Genomic DNA, 26,148 nt, shown 5'->3' on the forward strand with positions numbered 1-26,148 from the left:
AGGATGAGGAGGGAGCGGAGTGGGGAGGGGGACGGAGGGGACCCACCAGGGTGGTTTATAATGGGGGAAACAACAAGGGGGAGGCGCGGGGCTGAGCCCCGGTAGTGGCGGAGAGGGGTCTGTCCCCCCCCCTCGACGGGGGGGGCGTCGGTGGCTCCTCCTCCTCCTCCTCCCGGTATCCCGGGCCTTTAAGGCGGTGGAACGGGGATCGCGGCGCTGGGGGGGGGTGGGGGGCGGCGGGTCCCCGTCCCGGCGCGGGTCTCGGTCCCGGCATGACCTCGGCGGGGGAGGCGGCCAGTTCCCCCCCGCTGCCCGCCGCGGTCGGCGGCCATCGGCGAAGCCCCCTGGACCGGCTCCCGCCCCCCGCCAACACCACCAAACCGCTGACCCCTTTCGGCATCGAGGACATCCTGGGGCGCCCCCGCGGCGGGAGCCCCCCCGGGACTGGTACCGGTCCCGCCGCCCCCCCCACCCCGGCGGGGCCCCGCGGCGGCGGCGGCGGCTGCGCCCCGGCCTCGCCGCTCTGGGCGCTGGAGGAACTCGCCAGTAAAACCTTCCAGGGGCTGGAGCTGGGAATGCTGCAAGCAGCCGGAGGTACCGGGACCGGGGGGCTACCAGGGCGGGGGGACTCCTCCGAGACCGGGGCGGGCACCGGGAACTGGGCAGCGGGCACTGGGAACTGGGCAGCAGGCACCAGGCAGGTAGCGGGGCCGGCAGGCGGAGGGGGAGGCCGCGGCGAGGCTGGGGATGTCCCTCGTCCCCGGTCCCGGGAAGTTTCCTCCGTGTCCTGGAGGGGCGAGCGGAGCCGGGAGGCCAGGGAAGCCGCCGGTGCTCGCCCGGCGCTGCGGGGACACGCGGCAGCCTCCGCCCGAAGGGAGGGAAGAGCCCCGGGACCGGACTGGGAGCCAGAGAGCGCCCCGGCCCCGGTGAGCCGCCTCCAGCACCGAGGCACCGGAGCTTCGGGAGCACCGGCAGCTTTACCGGGAGCCACGGGACCGGGCGGTGGATGAACCCCGCCGGGCCGTGACCGTGACCGTGACCGAGCGCGGGGGCCGAGCTGCGGATCGGGCCAGGAGGCAACGGAAACCCGGTACGGGCCCCGAGCCCCGGCGGGGACGGCGGCTCTGGCCGCGTTTCGGCCTCCCGCAGCGACCCGGTACCGGCGGGGTCCGACCGCCGCTTATGGACGGGGACGAACCAGCTCCGCCGCTCCCGGGCTCGGCGTCACCGGGTGGACGGACAGACGGACACCGACAGACGGAGCGCGGCGCCGCCGGGAACGAACAAAAACCGCTACTGAGATGGACAGACGGACATGGGAGGACCGATCGGGACTCCGGGACTGATCAGAAAAACCAAGCCCTTACCGGGACGATCACGGACGGACCGATCGGGGCTCCGGGATTAAAGGAAAATCCCTCACACGGACAGACACACAGACAAACAGAGCGCGGTGCCGCCCGGAATGAATAGAACCGTTACCGGGACGGACAGACCTACGCGGAGAGATCGAGAGGGGCTCCAGTAATTAACGGAAAAAACCACAACCCCTCACTGAAACGGACAGAGAGGGTCTCAGTAATTAACAGGGAAAAAACCGTTACCGGGACGGACAGACGGACAGTCACAGCAGAGCAGCATTCCAGTAATTAACGGACAAACTATGGGCACAACGCGGCTCCCGCCGGTAACGAAAAATCTTCGGACAGACGGACACGGATCGACCGAGCAGCGCTCCCGTGAGTAACCGAAATCCCGTTACCGGCCGGACAGACGGATGCGGGCGGAGCTGGGCTCCGGCAAATAAAGGAAAGAAATTATCTAATTACGGAGTGTCGCTCCGGTAATTTACGAATCGTCGTACAGGTCGGACAGACAGAGTGGGGTCCATGATTAACGAATAAGCCAACCCATTACTGTGTGGAGAGATAGACAGAACGGACACGGCTCGGGGCGCCGAAATTAACGTAAAACTCCCCGTTATCAAACGGACGGACATGGCCGGGAACGAAATAAATTTTAAAAAAATCCCGTTACCGCAGACAGACGGATATGAAAGGGGGCGAAAAAAAATCCCCGTATACCGGCATGGACAGAGGGACAGAAACGTGGTCGATCGGGGCTCTCGGAATTAAGGTAAAAACGCCCATTACCTGACTGACACGAACACGGCCGGGATCGAAGAAAAATAGCGAAAAAATCCCGTTACCGGGTGAACAGATGGATCGAAACAGGAGCGATCCCCGTTACCGGCCGGGCAGACGGATGGACACGGGAATGGGAAAAAAAAAAAAAAAAAAAAAAAAAAAAAAAAAAAAAAAAAAAAACAAACAAACGAAAAAACCCCGTTGCCGACTGGACAGACAGACAGACTCGAATGCAATCGGGCCTCCCGGAGCGGGAGTGAAGCCCAGGTAGCGGTCGGACAGACGGAATCTCGGAATAAACCCGATGGCGAACTGGCCGCGGGTAAGGGCGGAACGAGCCGGGACCGGCGGACAGAGGGAGGTACTGGTAACTCAGGTAAAACCTCGTTACCGGGACGGACCCACGGACACGGTCGGAACCGCCCGGGACTTCCGTGATGAACGAAAATCCCTCTTCTCAGCGATAAAGAAAGGACGGACATGGGAGCGATCTGGAGGGCTCCTGGAGCGGGGATAAATCCCCGTTGCCAGGACGGACGGACATAAACGAGGTCGATCTGGACTCCGAGAGTGGAGGGAAAGTCCTGTTATTGGACTGACGGATGGACAGACACGGGAGCGATGGGGGTTTCGTGATCGCGGTAAAGCCCGTTACCGGAACGGACCGGTAACAGTTCCAGCTCAAGCAAGACTGCTGGGACGGCCCGGCACTCCGGTACCGAGCGGTCGGGGGTCCCCAGGAGCGGAGCTCCCGTTGCGGGCGGCCGCGGAGGTCACCGCCGTTACCGGGGGATGCACGGTGATCCCGGAAGCCGCGTTACCGAGAGGCGGGTTGGTCCCGCCGGCAGAGGAGGGGTGGAACGGGACAGGGAGCGGGAGCGGGAGAGGGACTCGGGACGCCACCGGGACCCCGCCGGCGACTTTGAGAGCCGTAGACAGGGCCACGATCCGCGCCTCACCGGGTGCTCTCTGCATCAATACCGGCACCAGCGGCCGCATCGGCGCCGAGAGCAGCGATCGGATGCAGGGACCAGCACGGCCTCGGGTCTCCTAGAATCGTGGAGAGGAGGATCTCGATTTCCGCCGGGGGCTCCCGGCTCCTCACTCCGCTCCCATTTCCCTGCTCTGTTCCCGGCTCTCAGCTCTGTTCCCCGCTTCGGTCCTTGTTCCCGAACCAGCCGCTGGCAGGACACGGGTGTCTCAGCCACAGGCGCAGCGGCGGCGACTTCGACGCGGCCGAGGTCACAGTGGAACTGCGACTCCCGGCTCCCGGCACCGAGCGCGGTTTGGTTTGCTCGGCTCTGCTGGCCTCGGCTCCGTAAGGCACGGCACGGCACGGCACGGCAGGGCACGGCACGGCTCTTCTGCTTCCGGCTCGACGCGAGCCGGTTCGTCTCCGTTCGACCGGGATTCCGCCCGCCGTGCTGGTCGCGGCCCGGCGTGACCGGTGCGGGTGCCGTTACCGGTGCCGCTACCCTGACACTGCTGTGCCCAGAGGTCGGGACCCGCAGTGCTCGGGGCCGACCAGGTGCAGGTGGCCGTACCATTACCCGTCGCTCGGTGTGGGTCCCGCTGCCTTTGCCCTGACGCCGCTATCCCGGCATGTCGGGCCCCGCCGTGCTCTGCGCGGCTCGGCGGTGCCGGTGCGGTGCGGGTCCCGGGCCTCGTAGGCCCTTCCCCACCGGACGCCCCGGGGCTATTCCCGAGGGCCGGCACGGGTTGCGGGGCCGTTCCCCGTGCCCGGTGCCGGTGCCCTGACCCCGCTGTCCCCGCAGGTCCGTCCCCGCCGGGCGCCCCGGGCCCGCGCCCTCCCTGCAGGAAGCGTCGCAAGTCCCGGACCGCGTTCACGGCGCAGCAGCTGCGGGAGCTGGAGCAGCGGTTCCGGCGGCAGCGCTACCTCTCCCCGGTGGACCGGGACGCGCTGGCGGCGCGGCTGGCGCTCTCCGCCGCCCAGGTCATCACCTGGTTCCAGAACCGCCGCGCCAAGCTCAAGCGGGACCTGGAGGAGCTGCGGGCGGACGTGGCCTCGCTGCAGGCGCTGCCCCCCGCCGCCCTCCAGCAGCTGGCGGGGCTGCCCGAGCCCCCGGAGGCTCCCGGCACCGGCACCGCGGCGCCCGCCGAGCTCTCGGAGGAGGAGATCGACGTGGCGGACTGAGCCGAGCCTGCTCAGACCGGCTCGCCCCGCTCGGTTCTACTCGGCACGGTCCGGGCCGACACCGCTCCGTTCAGTTCCGAACGGAGCCGAGCCCGGCCCGGCCCCGCCCCCTCGGTGCACCCGTTTTTGGGTATTTTTTTTGTTCGTCTTTCCATTATCTCTTTTTTTTTTTTTTTTTTTTTAATTTTATTTTCTATCGGCCCTGGTGTAAATATTTGCAATAAAGGCAACACCTTATTATGGAGCCCTGATCCTCCCCGGGGACCACTCTGTACCCCCCCATTTTCCAGGCGAGCACTTCCCGCCGCAGGCATTAATTTGTTTTAACCGGTGATTAATTACCGGCTGAGGCCGACCCTCCCCCCCTCAATTTGCATATTAATCAAATTGTATTTGATGTCCCGCCTGTCACTCCCCCGCCCCGAAGCAAGTGACATTCCGGGGAGGCAGGGACCCCACCCCGGCCCCCCGGGGCTGGAGGGACACAGGAGGACAAGGGGGAACACGGGGAGAGGACACGGGGGGCTGGAGCGGTGGGGTCCAGCACTGGGGTGGGGGGCAGAGAGGGCAGAGGGGTGGAAGGAGGGGCGGACCGTGCAGGGCGGGGGGCACCACCAGTCCAAGACAAAAAAAAGCCAGAAAGAGGGACAACGATCTCAGTTTTATTATAAAACCCAAACAGGTAACAAATCCCTGAGGGGCCGTGAGGATCAGCCCGGGCCCAAACGCCCCAGGCACGAGGGGATGCAGGGGGGGCCCACCCCCCCCAAGGCAAGAGCGGGGGACACTCCCACCCCCCAGTAGAGGGACAAGGCACAGGCAGGTACAGGCAGGTGCAGGGGGGCCCCGGCAGCCCCCCCCGACAGAGCAGGGTCATCTGAGCAGCCCCCCGGCAGGGACGCCCCCCCTGGAGCGGGGCAGGGGGGCCGGCGTGGCGTGGGACGGGTGCTTGAGCTGCAGCACCAGCTCGCTGCCCTCCACGGTGGCACCCTGGGGACAGCGGGGAGCTCGCATCGGGACAGGCCCTGCGGGCAGGGGTGTCCCAGGGCAGCCCCAGGGCTGGGGGCCCCGTGTGCCCCCCAGCTCACCTGCATGGCCCCGAAGGCCGCCTCCGCCGCCGCCTTCCCGCAGAAGTTGATGAAGGCACAGCGCCGGCCCGGCAGCATCCGCACCGAGTGGATCTCCCCGAACCTGGGGGGCACAGACCCCCAAACGTGGGGGGGCACAGGTTACAGACCCTCAGAAACCTTCAAATATGGCAGGGAGTGTTAGAGACCCCCAAATGTGTGTGGCACGGAATACCGAAAGACCCCCGAAGACGGAGGGAGAATATAAAGACACCCTTAAACCTGCACGCAGGGGGATCAGAAAATCCCAAATCTGAGGGAAAAGAGTTAAAAAAACCCCAAAGCTGTGGAGTAGAGACTCCCAATGCTGCAGTGAGCTTAGATATCCCCCAAACATGGGGAAGTAGATCACAGACTACCCACCAAGCAGGTCAGAACCACCAGGGAATGGGGACAGAGATGGTTGGGGGGCACCAGGGCTGTGCTAGAAGGCTGGGGATCCCAGGGGAGCCGTACCTGGGTCCTGAGAGTCACTCACCGGCCAAAGGCGTGGCGCAGCACCTTCTCGCTGATGCGGGAGGTGACATTGCCCACCCAGAGTGGAAAGCAGTCCCTGCCGAGAACCACCCCAGTGTCACCAGAGCCGGTGCCACCTCACTGGAGCTCTGGGATCCCCCAGCCCCCTCGAGCCCTGTACCTGGCAGGATGGCTCGCTGGCAGTGTCGGGTGGCTGGTGGCCGTGGCAGGTCCCTGTCCTGGGCCTCTCGTGGGGGTCCCGGTGCTCCCCCCCGCCACACTCGTGTCACCCGCGTGCTGGCAGCTCCCGCTCGCCCACCCCCCTGCCAAGGGTCCGGGGGGAGTCAGCACCCACCGGGGACATGGGGACATCCCCAGGGCCCCCCCAGCCCTGCTCCCTTACCAGGGAGAAGCGGCGGCTCCTTGGTCTCGGGCAGGAAGGGGGACACAGGGACCGCCCCGGGGCGGCTGCGCTGCTGTGGGGGGACAGGGGTGAGGTGTGGGGGACACAGCAGGGTGGGGGGCAAGGGATTGGGAGCAGTGGAAGGGGGTCTCACCCGCAGCAGGGCCCGGCAGGCCTCCAGCTGTGCAGTGGCCTCGGTGTTGGCCCCGTCCCGCAGCAGCAGCTGCTCGAAGGTGTGCGCGGCCTCGGCGTAGCGCTGGGGGCAGGGGGCACCTACAGCCCCCCGCCCAGCCCCACGGGCACTCCCTGCCCAAACGGCATCCCAGAGCCCCCTACCCAGCCCCACAGGCACTCCCTGCCCAAACTGCATCCCAGAGCCCCCTACCCAGCCCCACGGGCACCCCACAGCCCAAATGGCACCCCAGGGCACCCCAGAGCTCCCCGCCTGGCCCCACGGGTACCTATCAGCCCAAATGGTAGCCCAGGAAACCCCCAGCCCTCCCTCCAGCCCCTTCCCAGTCCTCTGAGCCCTGGCACCCCACAGACCCTAAATCGCACCTGGTACCTTCGTCCTCTCCCCCAACCCTGGTACCCCTCAGCCTATGCCATGCAGCCACACCACCCCAGAGCTCCCCAGGTCCCTGCAGCCCTGACCCAGCCCCACTGGCACCCCACAGCCCCCAACTGAACCCTCAACTTGGCCCCAACAGCAGCCCATGGTACACCACAGCCTCCCAAAAGCTCCCCACCAACTCCTGGTGTGCTGCAGCCCCTTGCCCAGTCATGACACCCTCCAGCCCTCAGCCCCTCCTGCAGCCCCTCCAGGGTACCTGCAGCCCCCGCAGGGCCTTGCCCTTGCGGAAGGAGCCCTTGGGCCAGCCCGGCTGCAGCCCCAGCGCCGCCTCTGCGTCTCTCAGCGCCTCCTCGTAGCGGCCCAGCTTCTCCAGGCAGTACGAGCGGTTCCCCAGGAGCCTGTGGAAACAAAGGGGTCGCTGCTGCCTGGTCCCCCCACCTTGGGACCCCCAGGACCCCCCTACTCACCGGTGCTCCTGGGGGTTCAGCTCCAGGGCGGCGCTGAAGGCCAGAACGGCCTCGTCGTGCAGGCCTGCCTGGGCTGCAGCGATGCCATGGCCTGGGGGCATGAGGGCACGGAGCTGACAGTCCCTGATCCAGCCCAGAGCTCTGCACAGCAGCCCCGGGGCAGGGCTGCCCTGAACATGGGGAGCTGCACAGAGAGACCCCCCAGACCAGACCACCCTGGGCAGGGAGCCCTCCAGCACAGACCACCCTGGGCAGGGAGAGCCTCCCTGGTACAGCCCCACCATGAGCTGGGGAGCAGCTGGGTGAGCTCCCCCAGCACAAACTCCACAGTGCAGCAAGGAGAGGCCATCTGGCACAGCAGGAGAGCCCCCCATGTCCCCCCCCCACATCTCAGGAATCCCTATACTAACCTGCCAGCATCAGGCTCTGTTCCACTGTACTGGGGCTGGGGGGCTGGGGAGGGGCAGGGCTCTCCCCACTGCCCTTATCTGGTGCCCTCCTGCCCAGCTCCGTGTCCCCCGTGCCGGGGGGTCTCTCCCTGCCAGGGGGGCGCAGCCGGACCCCGGCCTTCTCCCGCGCTTTGCAGACGAAGGTGCAGCTCAGGTCCAGCTCCTCCTGGGGGGGTAGGGGGTGGGCAGGCAGAACCCAGACACCACCCCCTGTGCCCACACAGCCCCCAGGGGAGACCCTCCCTCACCTCTGCTCCCTCTGTGTCCTCTGATGGGGCTGTGGAGCTCCCGGGGTGTGGGGAGGGGCCTGTGCAGCCCCCCTCCTCCTCAGCTCCATCCTGGGGGGGCCCAGTGCCCGCAGGGCTGCTCGGGGCCAGGGGACTCTGCAAGGACAGGGAGGGGAAAGGGTGGCTGGGGCAGGGGGTGCTGCCCAGCCCCCAGCTCTGGGGACCGGCAGGACAGCCCGAGGGGGCTGAAGGGGTCACACACTGGGTCAGTGTTCTCCTTGTTCTTCTGCTCTTGACACAGTTTCTCTCGTTTTTTCCGGTCTTTTTGCTTCTGGAAAGGAAAAATATGGAACCATTATAGCAACGCAGTCCTCCCCCACCTCCCCCGACCCCACACCCCCAGGATTCAGGAACAGCAGCTGCCTGCACCCCAAGGGCTGACAGTGACTCCTCCAGGGCTCACCCACCTTCTTCTTCAGCTTTTTCTTCTCTGCTTTCCTCTTCACCCGCTCCTCCTCCGCCACCAGCTCCTGAGCGTTCCTCTCTGCCTCCTGGGAGAAGGACACAGTGACGGCCCCTCCCGCGATGCCAGCCCAGGACATCCCAGCCCGCGGAGAGCGGGAGGAGGGGGCGGGCATTGCCCACCTCAGCCGTGAGCCGGGCCCGGCGGGGCGTGGGCAGCCGGTCCAGCCGCGCCTCCAGGGCGCTGCGGGGGGGCTGCGGCGGCGGCGGCGGCTCCGCACACAAGAAGGACTTTCGGAAGCCGCAGTAGCTGTAAGGCCGGGGCCGCTCCACGAGGGGAACGTCCCAAAACTCATTCCGCTCCTCGTAATCTATGTCGGACTCGTCCTCGTCGTCATCCTCCAGGTGGTAAAAATCCTCCAGCCTGGGGCCTGGCGGGAGAGCGGAGGGCATGAAGGGCAGCCCCCGGGCACCGGGATCCCCGGTACGCCTTGCCCGACTCACCGTCGTCCCAGAGCAGACACACCTCCCCCTCCTCGCACTGGATCACCGTCTGGGAGGGGCCCCGCGGCAGCACTGGGAGCTCGCCGAGGCCGGACAGGCGGTGCCAAGGGCAGAAAGGAGCTGCAGGGAGCGCAGGCGGCCGTGAGCCGGGGCAGGCGGAACCGAAACCCGGCCGGCACGGGTGCCGCTCCCGGCCCGGGCTCCCCCTCCGCGCCCCCCCGGCCCGTACCGCCGTTCCAGCCGCCGGGGCCGGGCGTGCAGCCCCAGGGGCAGGCGGCGGGGCCGGCCCCGCATGCGGAGCCCACCGGGCCCGGCCCGTCCCGGTCTCGCATCCCGCCCCGCATCGCCGCCAGCCGCCGCGCGCCGGAAGTGCGTCACAGCGCCGACGGGAAGTGGGGCAGGGAGCCAGCTGAGGCCGCCCGGCTGCCATGTTGGATGCGGGCAGGACGGCGGCCCGCAGGGCCCGCACCGAGTGGCACCGGCGCTCCGCGTCCTCTCCCTCCTCCCGCGCCTGCCCCGAGGCCGCGGGCCCGGCCTCTCCTCGCTGCTCGTCCTGCCCCCCGCGCCGACTCTCTCCCGGCGGCCAGCCAGGTCCGGCCCCCTGGATTAGCCCGGGCACGGCCTAAGCCTCTTTGCTGCCGCCGCCCCCGGGATGGCCCGGCATGGAAGCCAGCGGCGCTGAGCGACGCGGCGGGGAGCTCTGCCTGCAGGTGAGGCCACGCGAGGAGAGGGGGCCGGACACCCCTCCCGGGGAGCGGCGGGACCGGGGCGATACCAGGGCGGGCAGGGGGGCACCGGACCCGGCAACGCGGCGTCTCCATGGCAACGGCCCGGGAGGGGGCGTGGTCACGGGGACTGAGGGCGTGACCGATCAAGCGTGGGGCGTGGCTACTGCGGGAAGGGGCGCGGTCACTGAGGAGGACTCCGCAGCTGCCAGCGCGGAGGGGCGGGGCTAAGGGGATGGCCCCGCCCCATCGGCGGTGGCCCCGCCCCTCGCCCAACCTAGGGGTCCTGAGCCCCCCGCACCCCTCAGGTGGGCGACGCCGGCCTGGGTGGCCTCATCCTGCTCCTGCTGACGGCCCGGCCGGCCCCGGGTGATGGGGTGGCCCGCGGGGAGCCCCTCGAGCCTGGTGAGACACCCAGGAGGCTGTGGGGACCTCAAGGGGTTGTGGGGTCCTGGGGTGTTGCAGAGACCCTGAGGGAGTGTAGGGTTCTTGGGGGCTGTGGGGACCCTGATGGGGTATGGGTTGGCTGCAGGAACCCCAGTGAGTTATGGAGTTCCTGGGGATAGCGTGGGGGACCCTAGTGGGGTATGGGATCTGGGGGGAACTGTGGGAACCCTAACGGGGTTCTGGGACTCCCTGGGTGCAAGGGGGGTTGGGGGGCTCAGGGCTGGGGTGGCAGAGATGAGGGGGATGTGGGCAGGGGCTACCCCACATGAGGGTCTGTACCCCACACTGAGGTCGCTGCCCCACGCTCGGCCCCCAGGCGGGCTGCGGGGGCCCCTGGCGCGCTCCCTGCAGCGGGCAGAGGCCATGCTGCGCAGCTGCGTCTCCCCGGGGCTGCGGCGCCTGCTGGCCCCGCGGCCCCGCCGGCGCGGTGACGGCGACAGCGACGAGGAGGACGAGACCGAGGACGAGGCCGCGCCCATCGTGACCCCGCTGGAGCAGAGCTTCGCGGGGCTGCGCCGCTGCCTCCGCGTCTGGGAGGACCCTCGCACCGAGACCTTCCAGGGACACGTGCGGCCCCGTCCCGGCGGCGCCGGCGACTTCTCGGAGGACGCGGTGCGGCAGCGCGTGGCCGCGCGGGGGGCGGCCCTGCACGCGCTGCTGCGGCACCGCCACCTGCTCCGCCTGGCCCGCGACTTCGCCCGGCGTCTCAAGGCCTCCTCCGACTTCCTGCGGCGGCTGCTGGCACTGCCGGTGCCGGCGGGACGCGGGGGCCACGCGGGGCCGGCGCTGCGGGAGCTGTGCCTGGAGCTGCGGGCGCACGCGGGGCACTGGGCCGCGCTAAGGCGGAGGCTGCGGGGCGACGCGTGGCTGCGGGCCCTGCCGCGGCGCCGGCGCGAGGCCGTGGCGCACATGCGGCGGGCGCTGCTGCTGCCGGCGCTCATGGCCGCGCGCCTGGCCCGGCGCCACGCCGAGGGGTGCCTGCGGGGGCTTGGCTGCCCCGGGACCCCCTGCCCGGCCCCTGAGAGCCTGGCTGGGCTCTTCCAGGGGCTGGAGATCTACAACCGCGTGGTGCAGGGGCTGGCAGAGGAGCTGGGCCCCGAGGCGGGTCCCGGGGGTGTCCCCCCTCCCTTCACGGTGGACGGAGTGCTGCGGGTGCTGGCGGCCGAGCGTGGCCGCGCCGTGGCCGAGCGGCTCCAGCCCCTCCTGCGGCCCCGGGGTGGGGACATCAGGGACGGACACGTGTGCTGGGAGGACGTGGCGGTGCCGTGGCCGCCGGGGCACGATGCTGCGGGGACGGATGCGGCGACGGACGCAGAAGGTTCCGGAGCGGAGCCGCTGCCAGGGCTGGTGGCCGAGCTGCGAGCGCTGTGCCTGGAGGACGAGGAGCTGACGGGACACGTTTTGGGGGCACTGGTGGCCTCGGCCGACAGCCTGTGGCAGCCGGTGCTGTCTGAGAGCCCTGAGCCCGTGGGGCCGCGCCCGGGCAGCACGGGCGGCTGGAAGTCCGTGCGGTGGCTGGACACCGCCCGGGGCCCCGCGGCTGCCACGCTGGGTGCCCGGTACCGCCCGCTGCTCTGGGGGGCCGCGGGCGCTGCGCTGGGGCACAGCCTGGGCACCCCCCCCGCCACCCTCAGCGCCACCGTCACCGCGGCGCAGGAGCTGAGCCGCGCGCTCGTCGTGGGTACGTGGGGACACGGGGGGCAGGGGGTGCCGCGGGGGGGCCCTGCCCTGCCCTGACCCCCGGGTTCCCCCACAGCCCGTGTGCCCCCCGAGTGCCAGGAGGAGCTGGGGGTGCTCTGCCTGCGCCTGATCTGCCGGAGCATCCTCTGCAGCTGGGACACAGGTCTGGTGGGCTGGGGGGAGTATGGGGTGGGGGACACAGGGTGCAGGGTTAGGGAGGTCTAGGGTGCAGGTGTGGGGTAAAATGTGGGGTGGAGGGTGAGCATGGGATGAGGGAGTAGAGGGTGATCTGGGGGGTAGGCAGTGAGGGTGTGGGTTACAGGGTTTGCAGTCCAGGGTGCAGGCATGGGTTACAGTGTGGGATGTGTGTGGTGCTGGGGGCTTCTAACTGTTTTCCCTCCAGATTTCACCTGTGCCCTGGGCTCAGGGCTGTTGGACAAGTGCTTGGAGGTCCCGGGGGGGCCTCCGGGGCCGGGGTGCAGCCGCACGGCACAGCAGCTCCGGCGCCTCTTCCCAGCCCTGGTGCTGGCCCTGCGCTGCCTGCGCCCGCTGCCCACACACCCACACGGTGAGCGGGATCTGGGGGGCGGGGGGGGCACGGGGGGTCCCCTCTGTGCTGACACCCTCCTCCAGCGTCCCCTGGGGTTCCCTGCCTGCGGCTACAGGTGCTGGGCCGGTGTCTGGCGGCGGTGGCGGCTGCTCACGCGTGGCTGACGGGCAGGGCCGGGCGGTACCTGGCAGCCTGGGCACTGCCCCAGTTCCTGCTGCTCACCCAGGGAGACCTACAGGTACAGGGTCACGGGGGGGACTGGGGGGCACAGGGGGGCCTGGTCACTGCCCCAGCTCCTGCTGCTCACCCAGGGAGACCTGTAGGTATGGGGGGCTGGATTCACCCCTCCTGCTCCCCTCCAGGTGCTGAAGGCAGAGACGGAGCAGCTGGTGCTGCAGGTGAGTGGGACCTTCCCAGAGCTGGGGGACACTGATGGGGACACCCCCCCAGAGCCACCCCACGGGTCCCCGTGGGAGCTCCAGCTGTGCCGGCAGATCCACGGAGCGGCCAACGACATCCAGGTACAGCGGGACCTGGGTGGGGGTCCCGAGCAGAGGGGTGCCCTGGGTGCCTGTGTCACGCCGTGTCCCCTGCCACGTCCCAGCTCTTCTCCAGCGACGTGCTCGGGATGTTCTCCAGCAGCTGCAAGCGGCTCTCGGCCGAGATCTTCGACCAGACGATGCCGCTGGGCCGGCACTGGCGGCTCGGGCCACGTGCCGGTGGGTGTGGGGGGCTGGGGGCGTGCTGGGGTGCTCAGGGGGCTGAGGGGGGTCCCGGCACTGAGCAGGGTGTCGGTGCTCCCCCAGAGCTGCCCAGCACCCCCAGCGCGTACGCAGCGGCCGCGGTGCAGGCGGTGCTGGGGCAGGTGCTGCAGGGGGCACAGGCCCTGCCCCGCGACGCCCAAGCACCCACCCTGGCACGGGTCACCACGGCCTTCCTGGAGGCCTGGATGGACCACATCCTCACTCACAGGATCAAGTTCAGGTACTGGAACGGGGGTCCACACCAGTGCCACAGCCAAGGGGCAGTGCCAGGAGCCCCTTTGAGATCCTGGGGGCAGAGCAGGGGTCCCAGTGATAGTGCTGGGGGTCCCAGAGGTGGGGCCAGGGGGGCTGGTGAAGTTTCAGGGATCCCAGTGCAGTAACAGGGGTTCCAGTGGCGCTACTGGGGGTCCCATGACAGGACAGGCGTCCCGGTGGCAGGTTGGGTGTCCTGGCAGCAGTTCTAGGAGTCCCGGTGGGGCTTTCAGGGGTCCAGGTGGGCAGTTCTGGGGATCTGGTGGCGGTTCCAGGATTCCAGTGGGTGTCCCAGGATGTGGTGGCGGTGCTAAGGGATCCGGGGGGGTCCCGGGGGTCCCATGCCCACGCTGCCCCCCTGTCCCAGCCTGCAGGGGGCCCTGCAGCTGCGGCGGGACTTCGAGGCGGTGCGGGAGCTGCTGTGCTCGGAGCGCTCCGGGCTGGCCCCCGAGGCCCAGCAGGCTCTGCGGGCTCTGCGGGTGTTCCACCACACGGACACGGCCGTGCGCTGCCTCCTGCAGCAGCCGGGGGGGCGCGGCGGCCACCCCCGCGGCTGGGCCGGGCTGCGGCGCTGCTGTGAGAGCGGGCACGGGGCACCGGTGGGGGGATGAGGATGGGCTGGGAGTGGGATGGGAATGGGGATGGGGAGGAGACGGGAGTGGGAGTGGGATGGGAATGGGAATGGGAGGAGATGGGGATGGGATGAAATGGGGTGGGGTGGGGATGAAATAGGGATGGGACGGGTGGAACTGAAATAGAGATGGGATGGAGATGGAGAAAGGATGAGGACGGGGACTGGGACAAGGATGGGGGCGGAGATGAGGATGGGAACATCAGGGAATGGGGACTGGAATGGGGACAGGGAGTCCCAGCAGGAGCAGGTTCCAATATCCCAGCCCGTCCATCCCTTCCCAGGCTCGGACGAAGGCGCCCACCCCCTGGATCCGCCCCCAGCCCCGCTGCCTGTGTTGGACCCGCTGGAGGTGGCAGTGCCGCTGCCGGGGCCGGCCCGGCCGGGCGCGGAGGGCGATGTGCCGGGCCGTGCCCGCGGCGCCGCTGCCGAGCCGCCCTTCCCGGGCAGCCCCCAGCAGTGGCTGTCCCTGCGGCTGCACCGCGCCCGCCGCTGGAGAGTGCCGGGACTGCCCTGCGTGGGCAACAGCCCCGAGGGCTGACACGCAATAAAACCGCCCCGCCCGGCCCGGCCACCTCTGCGAGGGGGGTACGGCGGATGGGAGGCTGACAGCACCGGCCCGAGATCTGGGATCGCGGCTGGGACCACTTACTTGTGGGGCGGGATCTAACGGGGACTCCTGAGGGGATCTGGGAGGTCCTGGAGAGACGGGGGGTGCAGAGGGGGTGGCCCTTGGCGGTCCTGGGGAACGATAGGGGTGCATGGCTGGTGTTCCATGGGGGCCCTTTGGGGGTCCCTGAGGCGGCTGGGGGTCCCTTGGAGGCCCTGGAGAGGCTGGGAGTACCCTGGGGAGTTCCAGGGGATGCCAGGAATGCAGGCTGGAGGTCCATGGGGGTCTTCAAGGAGACCAGGGATCCCCTGGTGGTCCCGGGGGATACTGGGGGTTCATAATGGGGGTCTTTGGGAGGTCCCCAGGGAGGTCGGGCATCCATGAGGAAGGCTGGGGGATTCCTGGCTGGGGTCCCTCGGGGGACACTGTTGGGGTGGCGGATTGGGGAGTCAGTGTTGCCGGGACCCCTTCCCAGCTATGGGGCCGAGCAAGGGAGTAACAAATGGCTTCTAAGGACGTGATGAGCGTGGACTGGGCGGAAGGCGGCGTTAGGGGCACGCTGAGGGCGGTCCTTGTTCCCTCGGGGCCGGTTTTGGGTCGGGCAGGAGTTCCTGGGAGGACCGAACGGCGCGGAGTCCTCCCGCCCGCCAGGGGGCGCGCGCGCGGCTCTCCCAGCAACCCGTCGCGCCGGGCTGACGTCACGGGCGCGGCCATGGCGGGGGAGCGGCGGCGGCGTGGCGGGGATGGACTCCGGGAGCGGCCGCGGGAGCGGCCCCGGGAGCGGGACCCGAAACACCGCCAGCAGCAGCAGCAGCAGCAGCCGCGGGGCCCGGGCCGGGGTCGGACGGCGCTGGCGGCCGCGGTGGCGGCGGCAGCGCTGGCGCTCGTTCTCGTGGCGGCGGCGACCGAGTGGAGCCGGTGGAGCGAAGCCTCGCGCCTCGTCACCCCCCACCCCGCGCCCCCCGCCGTCCCCCCCGGCTCCACCGGGCCCCTCGCCTCCCCCGCCTACTTCTGGGGCACGTACCGGCCGCACGTGTACTTCGGGATGAAGACGCGGAGCCCGCGCTCTGTCGTGACCGGTGAGGGGGACGCGGGCGGGGGCTCCACTCCGGGGCTCCGCCGGCCCCGCTGCCCACCCGGGAGCCGCCCCTGACCCCCCGCGCCCCCCAGGGCTGATGTGGCTGCAGCACGGCGGCGGCCTGCGGCACACGTGCGAGCAAGGCGACGGGCCGGCCCGGTACGGGTGGGTGATGCACGACGGGGAGAACTTCGGCGTGCAGGAGATCCGCGACGGGCGACTGCTGCTCAGAACGGAGTTCGTCAAGCAGCCCGGGGGAGACCACGGCGGAGACTGGAGCTGGAGGGTCACGGCGAGGATGGAGGTGAGTGCAGGGAAGGCGGGAGAGGATTTGGGATGCCGGAGACCCTCTGTCACCGTCCTCCTGCTCCCGCCCCCAGGGGAAAGGCCCGGCCCCGCTCCTGTCACTGTTCTTCTACGTGGCTACGGACGGGCAGGGGGAGCTGCGGCCGGTGCTGCACAACAGGACCCGCCTGGCGGCCGTGGAGGGAACGTCGGAGGAGCTCGGGAACTTCACCCTCACCTTCCTGCCCCCAACGGGGGAGGGCGAGGAGGGGCCCAAATATGCCAGGTGAGTCCTTGGGGCTTGATCCCCAACCTCTCCATCTCTGCCCACTTTTTGTCTCCTCTGTTTCCCCCCCATTCCACGATTCCACGTCTTCCTCTCTCTCCCTGTGTTCACCCCTTTTCTCTTCCCCCGTTTCCCCCGCGTTCTCCCCTTCTCTGATCCGCCATATGCCCTTCTGCATCCCATCTGTGTCCCCCCATCTCTTGTCCTGCATCCATCTCCTCCACCTTTCCCCTGACTCCACGTCCTCTGTGTCCCCCCTTTCCCTGACTCCTCCTCTCCCTTGTGTCTCCCCCCACCCGACTCTCACCTCCCCCGTCACCCCATGTGCCCCCCTGCCTGATGTCTCTGTCTCCCTCAGCTACAACTTCCTGGCGGGGGCGGTGCCGGGGCTGCAGCGCCTCACGGAGCTGGTGCAGCGCAGCCTGCGGGAGCCCTGTGTGTTCTCAGCGCCAGGGCGGCCACGGCGCCACTACCTGGGGGTGTCGGGCACGGGGGGGCTGCCCGGGGAGCCCCCGCAGGGGCAGCTGCTGCTGCACCAGGTGACGCTGGAGGTGCCGGCGGTGCTGGAGGTGGTGCTGGAGTCGGGCAGCGCGGCGGGGACGCGGCAGGGGCGGCTGGCGGGGCGGGCGCTGAGCGCGGCGCTGGCCCGGCACGCGGCCGCCTTCGAGCGCCGCTTCGAGGACACCTTTGGGCTGGGGGCGCGCGGGGCGACCCCCGCCCGGCGCCGCTTCGCCCAGGCCGCGCTCAGCGAGCTCCTGGGGGGGCTCGGCGTCTTCCACGGCCGCTCCCTGCTGCGTTCGGAGCGCCGCTCGGAGCCGCTGCCCGGCCCCGAGGCCACGCTGCTGACGGCCGTGCCCTCGCGCTCCTGCTTCCCGCGAGGCTTCCTGTGGGACGAGGGCTTCCACCTGCTGCTGCTGGCCCGCTGGGCGCCCGCGCTGGCCCGGGACGTGCTGGCGCACTGGCTCGACCTCATGAACGCCGACGGCTGGATCCCGCGGGAGCAGATCCTGGGGGACGAGGCGCGGGCCAGGGTGCCCCCCGAGTTCGTGCTGCAGCACAGCGAGACGGCGAACCCGCCGACGCTGCTGCTGGCGCTGGAGCGGCTTCTGCCCGACGCGCCCCTGCCCTACCTGCGCCGTCTCTCCCCGCGCCTGCGCGCCTGGTTCTCGTGGCTCAACCGCACGCAGGCCGGCCCCGAGCCCCTCACCTTCCGCTGGCGCGGCCGCGACACCGACGCCGAGCGCTTCCTGAACCCCAAGACGCTGGCGTCGGGGCTGGACGATTACCCGCGCGCCTCGCACCCGTCGGAGCAGGAGCGGCACCTGGACCTGCGCTGTTGGATGGCGCTGGGCGCCCGCGTGCTGGCAGCGCTGGCCGAGCGCCTGGGGGAGCCCCCCGAGCCCTACAGGGACATGGCCCTGGCGCTGAGCGACAACGCTCTCTTGGAGCAGCACCACTGGGCGCCCGAGCTCGGCGCCTTCGCTGACTTCGGCAACCACAGCACGGCCGTGGCGCTGCGCTGGCACCGCCCGGCCCCCGTGCCCGGCCGCGCCCCGCCGGCCCCTCAGCTGCTCCGGGAGGTGCGGGAGGCCCCACGGCTGCGCTTCGTGGGCGCGCTGGGCTACGTGAGCCTGTTCCCGCTGCTGCTGCAGCTGCTGCACACGGACTCCCCGCGCCTGCCCGCGCTGATGGGCGCCATGCGCAGCGAGGCGCAGCTCTGGACGCCTTTCGGGCTGCGCTCGCTGGCCCGCGACAGCCCCTGGTACCTGCAGCGCAACACCGAGCACGACCCCCCGTACTGGCGCGGCTCCGTCTGGGTCAACATGAACTTCCTGGCGCTGCGGGCGCTGTACGGGTACGCACGGACGGCGGGGCCGCACCGCGAGCAGGCGGCACGGCTGTACCGGGAGCTGCACCACAACCTGGTCACCAACGTGTTCCGGCAGCATGAGGCCACCGGGTTCCTGTGGGAGCACTACCGGGACAGTGACGGGGCGGGGCAGGGCTGCCACCCCTTCGCAGGCTGGTCTGCGCTCGTGGTGCTCGCCATGGCCGAGGACTATTGATGGGGGGTCCCCGTCCCCCACCCCGCACGCTCAGGGCCAGAGGCGGTGCTGGGGGGCTGCGCTGGAGCCCCCCCATCTCCCCCTCAATAAACCTCCACAACTGTGGCCTCTTCCCGTCCAGGTCAGGGTGTTATCGTGTCCCCAGTGCTGCCAGGGGTCTGCCCCAGCTCAGCCCGATGTCCCCAAGCCACGGGGGGCATCTGTCCCCTCCTTGAGAAGTCGGGGGTCCCCACCCAGCCCAGTGCCCCCATCACACCAGTGCTCCGGTACTTCCACATCTCTTTAATGGTGAGAGAATGCGCCAGGACCACCCACTCCCACAGCCTGGGCCCTCCCCAGCGATGGGGGCTCCCCAAGCAGCAGCACCGGGGTGGGAGGGCTCCAGAAGCAGTTTGGAGGGGAGGGGGCTCTGGCAGGGCCACGCCATGAGTGGGGTCGCCGTGGGGGTCAGTCGGGGTGCGGGACCCCTGGAGGCTCCGTGGTGAGTCCAGACTGCAGCAGGGGGTCCCGGGGGGCCTCAGACAGGCAGCGCAGATTAGCCAAGCTCCCCCCACCGCCCGGCCCCCCGCAGCCCTCGGCCTCGCCCTCTTCCTCCTCCAGGCCCCGCCCCACCTCGATTCCCGAGTCCCCCGTGAGCCGCCGGTGCCGCCCAGGGCCGTCCTCCACCCGGGCCGCGCCGCCCACCCCCTCCTCACCCCCCTCGGTGTAGGAACAGGGGCCACCCTCGGCCTCGGGGAAGTCCGGGGGGCCATGTTTGGAGGGGCCCCCGCGGGCCGGTGGCTCCTCGGGTGGGGGCAGCTCCCAGCTGGCACCGGTGCCGGTGCTGCTGGAGCCGCCGGTGGTGCCGCCCCCCTGGCCCGGCCCCGGCTCCGGGTCCGTTTCGTCGGTGCCCGGCGCCGACAGCGAGGAGCTGCTGGGGGAGGAGGCGCAGGAGCAGCCGCAGGAGCAGGAGCTGCAGCCCCCGCAGGAGCCGGGGGACAGCGAGGGACTCCCGGGGCTGTAGGGCGGCGGCGGCGTCCCGGGGCGCTGGGCCACCTCCTCGTACGCAGGGAGCTTGAAGGAGGCCAAGAGCCCTGTGGGCAACAGCGGGGTCAGAGGAGCACCCGCGGGGAATACAGGGAATGCCAGAGGACACGGGAGCAAAGGGGGCAGAGCTGGGGCATGCAGGGCTGGAAGGATCAGCCCAGCCCAGGGCTTGGGGCAGGGCTGGGGAGGGGGACATGGAGGACCTGGGGGAAAAACCAGGGGGAAAGGGGTATGGGGAGGGGCAAGGGAGGGGGATGCGGGTTTAGGGGGGATGCAGGTGCTGAGGGGGCACAGGAAGGTCCAGGGTGCCCGGAGTCAGACTCCCCATGGAGGGGGGTTACTGGCAGGGCCGGGGGCGCGGGAGATCCCTGTGCCCACTCACAGAGGTCCCCGGGGATGGGGATACGGGCAGGGCCGGGGGCGCGGGGGGTGGCTGTGCCCACTCACGGAGGTCCCCCGCGGAGGGGGGGTAGTGGCAGGCACCGTGGTAGGCGATGAGGTTGATCTCGCGCTGCCGCTGCTGCTGCTGCAGGCGGAGCTTGGCCCGGCGGTGCCGGAACGCGCAGCAGCAGCTCAGCAGGATCAGGATGGTCCAGAGCAGCCAGAACCCTGCGGGGTGGGGGGGCAGAGCGGGGATCACCCTCACACACAGACCCGCTCTCTCAGCGTCGGACTGCAGCCCCCGGGCGCCAGAGTCCCCATATCGCCACGGGGCCTCTGATCTCCCCCAGACCCTTCGGAGCTCCCGGCCCACCTCGACCCACAGCTCGCTCGGGACCCCCCGACCCCCCTGGAAGCTTCGCTGCCGCTCGGCCCCCCAGAGCCGCGGGACCTGCCCGGATCCCTTGATCTCCCAACACTCCCGGACTACCCGGTCCCCCCCGAGGCAGCCCCGCTCCCCCGGTCCGCGGTGCCCGCACTCACACCACAGCTCGTAGTAGTAGGTGCAGCAGCCGCTCTCCCCGCAGCAGTGCCCGGTCTCGCACACGTAGGGCCGGTTGTTCACCCCCGGGCAGAACTCCCGGGCCTGCGGGCACGGCCGCACCGTCACCGCGGCCCCGCGCGCGGCCCCCCCGCCCCGGCCCGCCCGGTACCTGCGGGTGCTGCCGGCCCAGAAGCGCGGCCCAGGCCCCCTCGGCGCTGCCGGGCCGCTCCATGGCGCCGCCGCCTACAGCCCGCCGCGGCCCCGCGCCCGCCCGGCCGCGGCCCCCGCCGCCCGCAGCAGCCGCCGCCGCCCCACCGCCGCCGCCGCCGCCGCCATCGCGGCCCCTGCGGCCGCCGCCGCCCGGGCCGGGGCCGCCGCCGCCGCCATCGCACCGGCCCGAAGTCCCGCCCACCCCGCCGCCGCCGCCCAATCCGCGCCCGCTCCGCCGCCCACAGCCAATGGGCGCGGCCGCCGCCGCCCGGTCCCGGCCAATCGCGCACCGTCTGCCCGCGCCTCACGCCCAACAACAGAGACAAAGGGGCCGGGCCCCGCCCTTGTCCAGAATGGCGGCCCCCGCCGCCAATCGGACGCACGGCCCCACCTCCCTGACCTGACTGACGGCGACACCGACCAATGGCAGCCCCGCAGCCACTCCCGGCCCGCCCAGAGGCGGGCACTCTCCACAACCCAGCCAATGCGCTCGCAGGCACGGCTCCGGCCCTGTGATAGGCGGAGCAGCCAGCCAATTAACGCCGTCACTCTCCGCCGGGCAGAGCCCCAGCCAATGGCCGCTGGCGGAGGGCGGGCGCTCCCCGGAGCCCCGCCCACCCGGGCCGGACCGTCCCCATCCACCTCCCGGGCCGGACCGTCCCCATCCACCTCCCGGGCCGTCCCCCAGAGCCGCGGGGGGAGCCGGCTGTGCCCCATCCCAGCACACCCACACACGGTTCCTTCGCCAGCAGCCTTTAATCAGCTCGCAGCACCGGGACACGCCGGGCGCAGGGACCCTCTCCCACCTCCAGGCCCGCCCTTGGTCCCCAGCCCTCCGAGTCCATGCAGGGGACAGGAGGTCCCTGTTCCAGTCTGCTGTGTCCACGTGGACCATCCGGAGTCCCCCATATCCAAGGCACAAGGTCCTCAGCCCCCCGTTCTGCCCCTCTGTGTCCATGGGGAGGGGATGGAACACCCCACAGTCCACCAAGTCTGCGGCGCAGGGCCTGGAGCCTCCTCTTCTGGCCTTCTGTCTCCAGGTGGAGAATCCAGAGCTCCCTGGAACCCGCCTGTGTCTGTGCTGAGAGGGTGTTTTCCCCGCTTCTGGCCCTCTGTGTCCATGGGGTGGGTGCACAGTCCCCCGGGGGTGACCCGAGGGCTGCAGCAGCTGCAGGCCGTGGTGGTACCGCCCAGGCTGCAGCGGGTGGGCCATCCCGCTCCCGGGTGCCCCCGGGCAGGATCCACGGCCCCCCTGCCGCCGTCTGCCGTACAGGGGCAGGCTCGGGGCCCCTGCAGCCACGGCAGGGCTCAGCCCGGGCTCTGCAGCAGCTGCAGGTTGCGCTGGTAGCAGCCCAGGCTGCAGAGGGGCCGCCCAGTGCGGGCGCAGCGGTAGCGCCGGGCGTTGGTGCAGCCGGGCACGGCGCAGAGCTGGGGGGTGGGCACCGGGGGGGCCGTGGCGGGGGGCAGGGGCAGGGGCAGCCCCGGGGGGAAGGACAGGGTGACGCCCTGGGCGGAGCTGTGGTAGTGCACGACGGGGCAGGGCGCGGGGCGGGCGCGGCGCTCGCGCAGGGCCCTCACCTTGGCCTTGTGGGTGCGTGTGAGGCGCTCGATGGTCTGGTTCTTGCTCTCCTCGGCCTTGCGGGCCGCCTGCAGCCGCCGGCGCCGCGCCCGCTCCTCCCGCTTCTCCCGCATCTCCTCCGTCACCTCCTTGGCCTTGGCGCCCATGGGCAGCTGCAGCAGGGGCTGGCTCTGCTGCTTGTGCAGGAGGGCGCGCTGGGGGACACGGGGGCGTCAAGGGGGGCACGGGATGCAGGCGGGGCCCTCGAGAGGACCCCCCCGCAGCTCCCCGAGGGCTCCAGCCCAGGCCCATACCGGTTCTGGGGTCCCTGCAGCCACCCCAGTCCCGTCCCTGGGGCCATCACGGCCCCCCCAGTCCCTCCTCAGTGACTCCATGCCCTCCCTGGACCCCCCTCAGCCCTGTCCCAGCAGCTCTATGGCCGCCCCAGCCCCCTTCAGCCCAGCCCTAGCACCCCTCAGGGGCTGCACAGCTCCCCTACCCCTCTCAGCTCCATCCCGAAGGCTCCCTGCTCCTCCCAGTTCCCCTCACTCCTGTCCCAGCAGCTTCACAACAGCCCCACCTCTAGCCCAGCCCCCCAATAGTTCCAGGCCTCCAAAACAACCCAGAGCACCCCAGCCCTGCCCCAGCCCCCCCACACCTGCCGGGCTGTCAGCAGGGACTCGTCCACCTCCCTCTTGATGTCCCCGTTGTCGTCCAGCTCGCCTCGCTCGAGGGCCGCAAGCCAGCGCCGCTCCTCCTCCTCCTCCTCTTCCTCCTCCTCCTCCCCCTCCTCGCGGTGGGAGAAGCAGCTCTCTGGGTCCAGCTCAGGCAGAGGGGAGGGGGCCAGGTTGCTGTCCTCATCTAGGGGAGCCGGGGGGGGGGGGGACAGTCACATGGGTAGGGGTCACCCTGTGCCACGGTCACTCTCACTCTGTCCCTGAACCACGACAGGGGTCCAGAGCATCCCCCCCCACCTCAGCCCCCCCAGGGGCTGCCCCTCCCTCCCCAGCCCATCCCCCGTGAGCCCCCCCAGGCCCCGGGAGCCCCCGTGCTCACCCAGCCAGGCCCGGTACTGCTCGATGGGGACCCCCTCGCTGGGCTCCTCCTCGTCTGCCCCCAGCAGCGGGGACGGGGAGCGCGGCCCCTCGGGGACCACCGTGAACGTGGGGACACTGCAGGGCGAGAGAGGAGGCTGGGGGGGCCGGGGAGGGCGGGACACGCCCCCCAGACCGGCCCAGCCTTCCCTCCTCCCTCCACCTCTTGGTGACCAGGACCTGCCCCTGAACCCCCCGAGCCCCCCAGCTCGCCCCCACCTCTTGGTGCCCAGGATCTGCCCCCCTAATTTGATGCGGAGCCGCAGCCGAGGCTGCCGGGGGGGTTCGGGGCCCGGGGGCGGCCCCGCCTCGTGGTGGTGCCGCTTCTTGTGCTTCTTCTTGTGCTTCTTATGCTTCTTCTTGTGGCCGCCATGGCCGCCCGCCTCGGCCTCCTGCCCTGGGGGCGAACACGGGATCAGCGCGGGGCCCGGCGGGCCCTGTCCCGCCGGGAGCGGCCCCGCAGCCCCTCGGTGTCCCCCGGGCCCCCCGAGCCCCCCCGCTCTCACCGTGCCCGGCCTCCATCGCGCCGCGCCAGGCCCTGCGCATCCGAGCGCGGGGGACACGAGGGGCGGCGGACACGATTGGCGGCGGACCCGCTTCCGCCCGCCCGCCCGCCCGCTGCCGCCGAGCGGGGGGACGCTGCCCCCGCCATCTTTGAACCGGGCACCGACGGCCGGGCCGGGGGAAACCGCGGCTTGGGCCGCCCGGGCCGCGCACGTGTGGGAGCACAGGGCAGGTGTGAGTGCACGGGTGGGAGTGAGTGCACAGGTGGGAGTGTACAGGTGTGAATGTACAGGGGTGTGTGAGCACACAGGTGTGAGTGCACGGGTGGGAGTGAGCACAGGTGTGAGTGAGTGCACAGGTGTGAGTGAGTGCACAGGTGTGAGTGAGTGCACAGGTGAGTGAGCACAGTTGTGAGTGCACAGGTGTGAGTGCACAGGTGAGTGAGCACAGGTGTGAGTGCACAGGTGTCTGTGTACAGGTGTGTGTGAGTGCATGGGTGTGAGTGAGCACACAGGTATGAGTGAGTGCACAGGTGGGAGTGCACAGGTGTGAATGTACAGGGGGTGTGAACAGGGCACAGATGTGTGCACACACCTGTGCTGTGCACCTGTGTGCACTCACAGACACTGTCCCGTGTGAGCTGTGGCCACACAAGTGCACATTTCACATGCGTGGGGGTACACCTGTGTGTGTGTGTGTGTGTGTGTGTGTGTGTGTTTGAGAGAGAGAGAGACCTCTGTGTGTGTGCGTGTGACATCTCTGTGTGACACTTTTGTGTGTGTGTGACATCTGTGTGTGTGTGTGTGACACTTCTGTGTGTATGTGTGTGTCTGTTCGGGCCCTGTGCACTCTCACGTGTTGACAACACACGTGCACACACACAGAAGTGTCACACACACACACAGAAGTGTCACACACACACAGAAGTGTCACACACACACAGAAGTGTCACACACACACAGATGTCACAGCCTGTCCCCCCCTCTCCTCCCCGTTCCCACAGCTGTGGCTGCCGCGGGCCATTGTCCCGCCGGTGCCAGGAGCCGCCGGCACCGATCGCCGCCCCCGCCCCTGCGGGATCCCGGGGCCACGCGGGGCCGTGCGGGCGGAGAGTGACGGCCCCTGGGTCTCCCGGTGTCCCCGGGTGTGTCTCGGTGCATCCCGGCGTGTCCCACCTGTCCTTCGTGCTCCGCGGAACTCCCTGAAGGCTCCGGCCCCCAGGACCCCCCTTGGCTCCCCCCGGAGCACCGCGACCTCCCGGGACCCCCTGGACCGCCGGGAACTCCCGGAAGGCTCCGGAGGTCTGGGACCATCTGGGACCCCCGGAGCACCGTGACCCCCGAAACCTCCCGCACTACTCAGGCCCCGGGACCCCTCGGAGAGCGGGACCCCCTCCCCCGGACCACCGGAAGCCTCCAGACTCCAGGACTCCCCGCAGCACCCCGGACCCTGCAGAGCACAGAGACCCCCGAGACCGCCAGGACCCCGCGGAGCACCGGGACCCCTCCGGGGCCCCCCGGGCCGCCCCCGGCCCCCCGCCCATGTTCCGGCGGGACCAGCCCAGCCGCGCCACCGTGGCGCGGGGGTCGGCGCTGGACATGGAGCTGCGCCGGGGCCGCTGCCGCCCCCCCGACCCGGCCCCGCAGGTACGGGGGCACCGGGAGCCCGGGCACGAGCCCGCGGGGGCGGCCGCGCCTCTCCCTGCCCCCCGGCCCCCCCGGCCCGTCCCGCTGCCCCGGCCCAGCCGGGAATTCCGGTGGGACCCGGCACAGCGGGAATCGCCCGTGCCCCCGGCACCCGACGGGAGGGGCGCGGGGGACTGGGAGGACTGGGAGGACTAGGAGGGACTGGGGGTCCGGGGATGGGACAGGGGGCTGGGGGGACCCCCAAGGTGGGGGGGCGGTGCCGGAGCAGGGAGCACACGGGGCGTGAGTGGGGGACGGGGCGGGGGGCACGGGGCACCTGCGGGGTCTCGGTGCAGACGGGGGGGTCTTGGTGTGTGGAGGTGAGGCCGGGCGTGTGGGAAGGTCCCGGTGCATCCGAGGGGTCCTGGTTCACCCAAAACCATCTGCACTTGGGGGTCCCGGCGCCTTTGGGGGAGTCCTGGTGCATAGAGGGGTTCCCAGTCACCCAGCACCCGCTGCACTTGGGGAGGTCTTGGTGCACACAAAGGGGTCCCAGCGCATACTGGAGAGTGGTCCCGGTCCCCCAGAACCAGCTGCACCCGGTGGGGTCCCGATGCATCTGTGGGGGTCCCAAAGCCCTCGGGGGGATCTTGATGCACTCGGGCAGGGGTCCCGCTGCACGGGGCGGGGCCCCAGTCCCCTCGGGGGCGTCCCAGTACATAGTGGGGGGGATGTCTCAGTGTATTTGGGGGGTCCTGGTGCGTATCGGGGGGTTCCTGTTCACTTGGGGGGATCCTGGTGCAGGCGGAGTGTGGGGGGGCTCAATACATTTTGGGGGGGGGGGTGGGTTCCCGGTGCACG

At 70.4% G+C, this 26,148-nt stretch overlaps 6 protein-coding genes across 6 annotated transcripts; 3 read left to right on the plus strand and 3 right to left on the minus strand.

Annotated features, from left to right (window-relative positions):
* Nucleotides 1-272: 272 nt before the first annotated feature.
* On the plus strand, nt 273-4,407 carry LBX2 (ladybird homeobox 2). Its single transcript, XM_027905316.1, has 2 exons — nt 273-594; nt 3,923-4,407. Exons 1-2 carry the CDS (start codon nt 273-275, stop codon nt 4,300-4,302), a joined length of 702 nt encoding a protein of 233 aa, XP_027761117.1. The 3' UTR covers nt 4,303-4,407.
* Nucleotides 4,408-5,102: 695 nt separating this feature from the next.
* On the minus strand, nt 5,103-9,315 carry TTC31 (tetratricopeptide repeat domain 31). Its single transcript, XM_027905288.1, has 15 exons — nt 9,277-9,315; nt 8,972-9,158; nt 8,651-8,898; nt 8,473-8,556; nt 8,268-8,336; nt 8,027-8,161; nt 7,740-7,944; nt 7,330-7,420; nt 7,119-7,260; nt 6,443-6,544; nt 6,289-6,361; nt 6,067-6,208; nt 5,908-5,982; nt 5,391-5,493; nt 5,103-5,292 (listed from the first exon to the last, which is right to left on the minus strand). Exons 1-15 carry the CDS (start codon nt 9,313-9,315, stop codon nt 5,176-5,178), a joined length of 1,812 nt encoding a protein of 603 aa, XP_027761089.1. The 3' UTR covers nt 5,103-5,175.
* A 194-nt stretch (nt 9,316-9,509) lies between these two features.
* CCDC142 (coiled-coil domain containing 142) lies at nt 9,510-14,633 on the plus strand. Its single transcript, XM_027905289.1, has 11 exons — nt 9,510-9,681; nt 10,005-10,101; nt 10,460-11,824; nt 11,900-11,986; nt 12,146-12,391; nt 12,457-12,611; nt 12,736-12,894; nt 12,978-13,092; nt 13,180-13,357; nt 13,757-13,965; nt 14,305-14,633. The coding sequence occupies exons 1-11, from the start codon at nt 9,634-9,636 to the stop codon at nt 14,559-14,561; spliced, it is 2,916 nt and encodes a 971-aa protein (XP_027761090.1). The 5' UTR covers nt 9,510-9,633; the 3' UTR covers nt 14,562-14,633.
* Nucleotides 14,634-15,446: 813 nt separating this feature from the next.
* Nucleotides 15,447-18,391, plus strand: MOGS (mannosyl-oligosaccharide glucosidase). The gene is made up of 4 exons (XM_027905308.1): nt 15,447-15,709; nt 15,801-16,012; nt 16,089-16,279; nt 16,638-18,391. The coding sequence occupies exons 1-4, from the start codon at nt 15,676-15,678 to the stop codon at nt 18,343-18,345; spliced, it is 2,145 nt and encodes a 714-aa protein (XP_027761109.1). The 5' UTR covers nt 15,447-15,675; the 3' UTR covers nt 18,346-18,391.
* Nucleotides 18,392-18,607: 216 nt separating this feature from the next.
* WBP1 (WW domain binding protein 1) lies at nt 18,608-20,543 on the minus strand. Its single transcript, XM_027905310.1, has 4 exons — nt 20,466-20,543; nt 20,296-20,398; nt 19,819-19,980; nt 18,608-19,418 (listed from the first exon to the last, which is right to left on the minus strand). The coding sequence occupies exons 1-4, from the start codon at nt 20,526-20,528 to the stop codon at nt 18,793-18,795; spliced, it is 954 nt and encodes a 317-aa protein (XP_027761111.1). The 5' UTR covers nt 20,529-20,543; the 3' UTR covers nt 18,608-18,792.
* A 700-nt stretch (nt 20,544-21,243) lies between these two features.
* INO80B (INO80 complex subunit B) lies at nt 21,244-23,717 on the minus strand. Its single transcript, XM_027905309.1, has 5 exons — nt 23,665-23,717; nt 23,378-23,555; nt 23,121-23,236; nt 22,723-22,925; nt 21,244-22,279 (listed from the first exon to the last, which is right to left on the minus strand). Exons 1-5 carry the CDS (start codon nt 23,702-23,704, stop codon nt 21,815-21,817), a joined length of 1,002 nt encoding a protein of 333 aa, XP_027761110.1. The 5' UTR covers nt 23,705-23,717; the 3' UTR covers nt 21,244-21,814.
* Nucleotides 23,718-26,148: the final 2,431 nt, after the last annotated feature.

This window comes from Empidonax traillii, unplaced genomic scaffold, assembly GCF_003031625.1.
Source record: "Empidonax traillii isolate 1590-97213 ecotype Southwest subspecies unplaced genomic scaffold, ASM303162v1 scaffold1139:size213905, whole genome shotgun sequence".
NCBI lineage: Eukaryota > Metazoa > Chordata > Aves > Passeriformes > Tyrannidae > Empidonax > Empidonax traillii.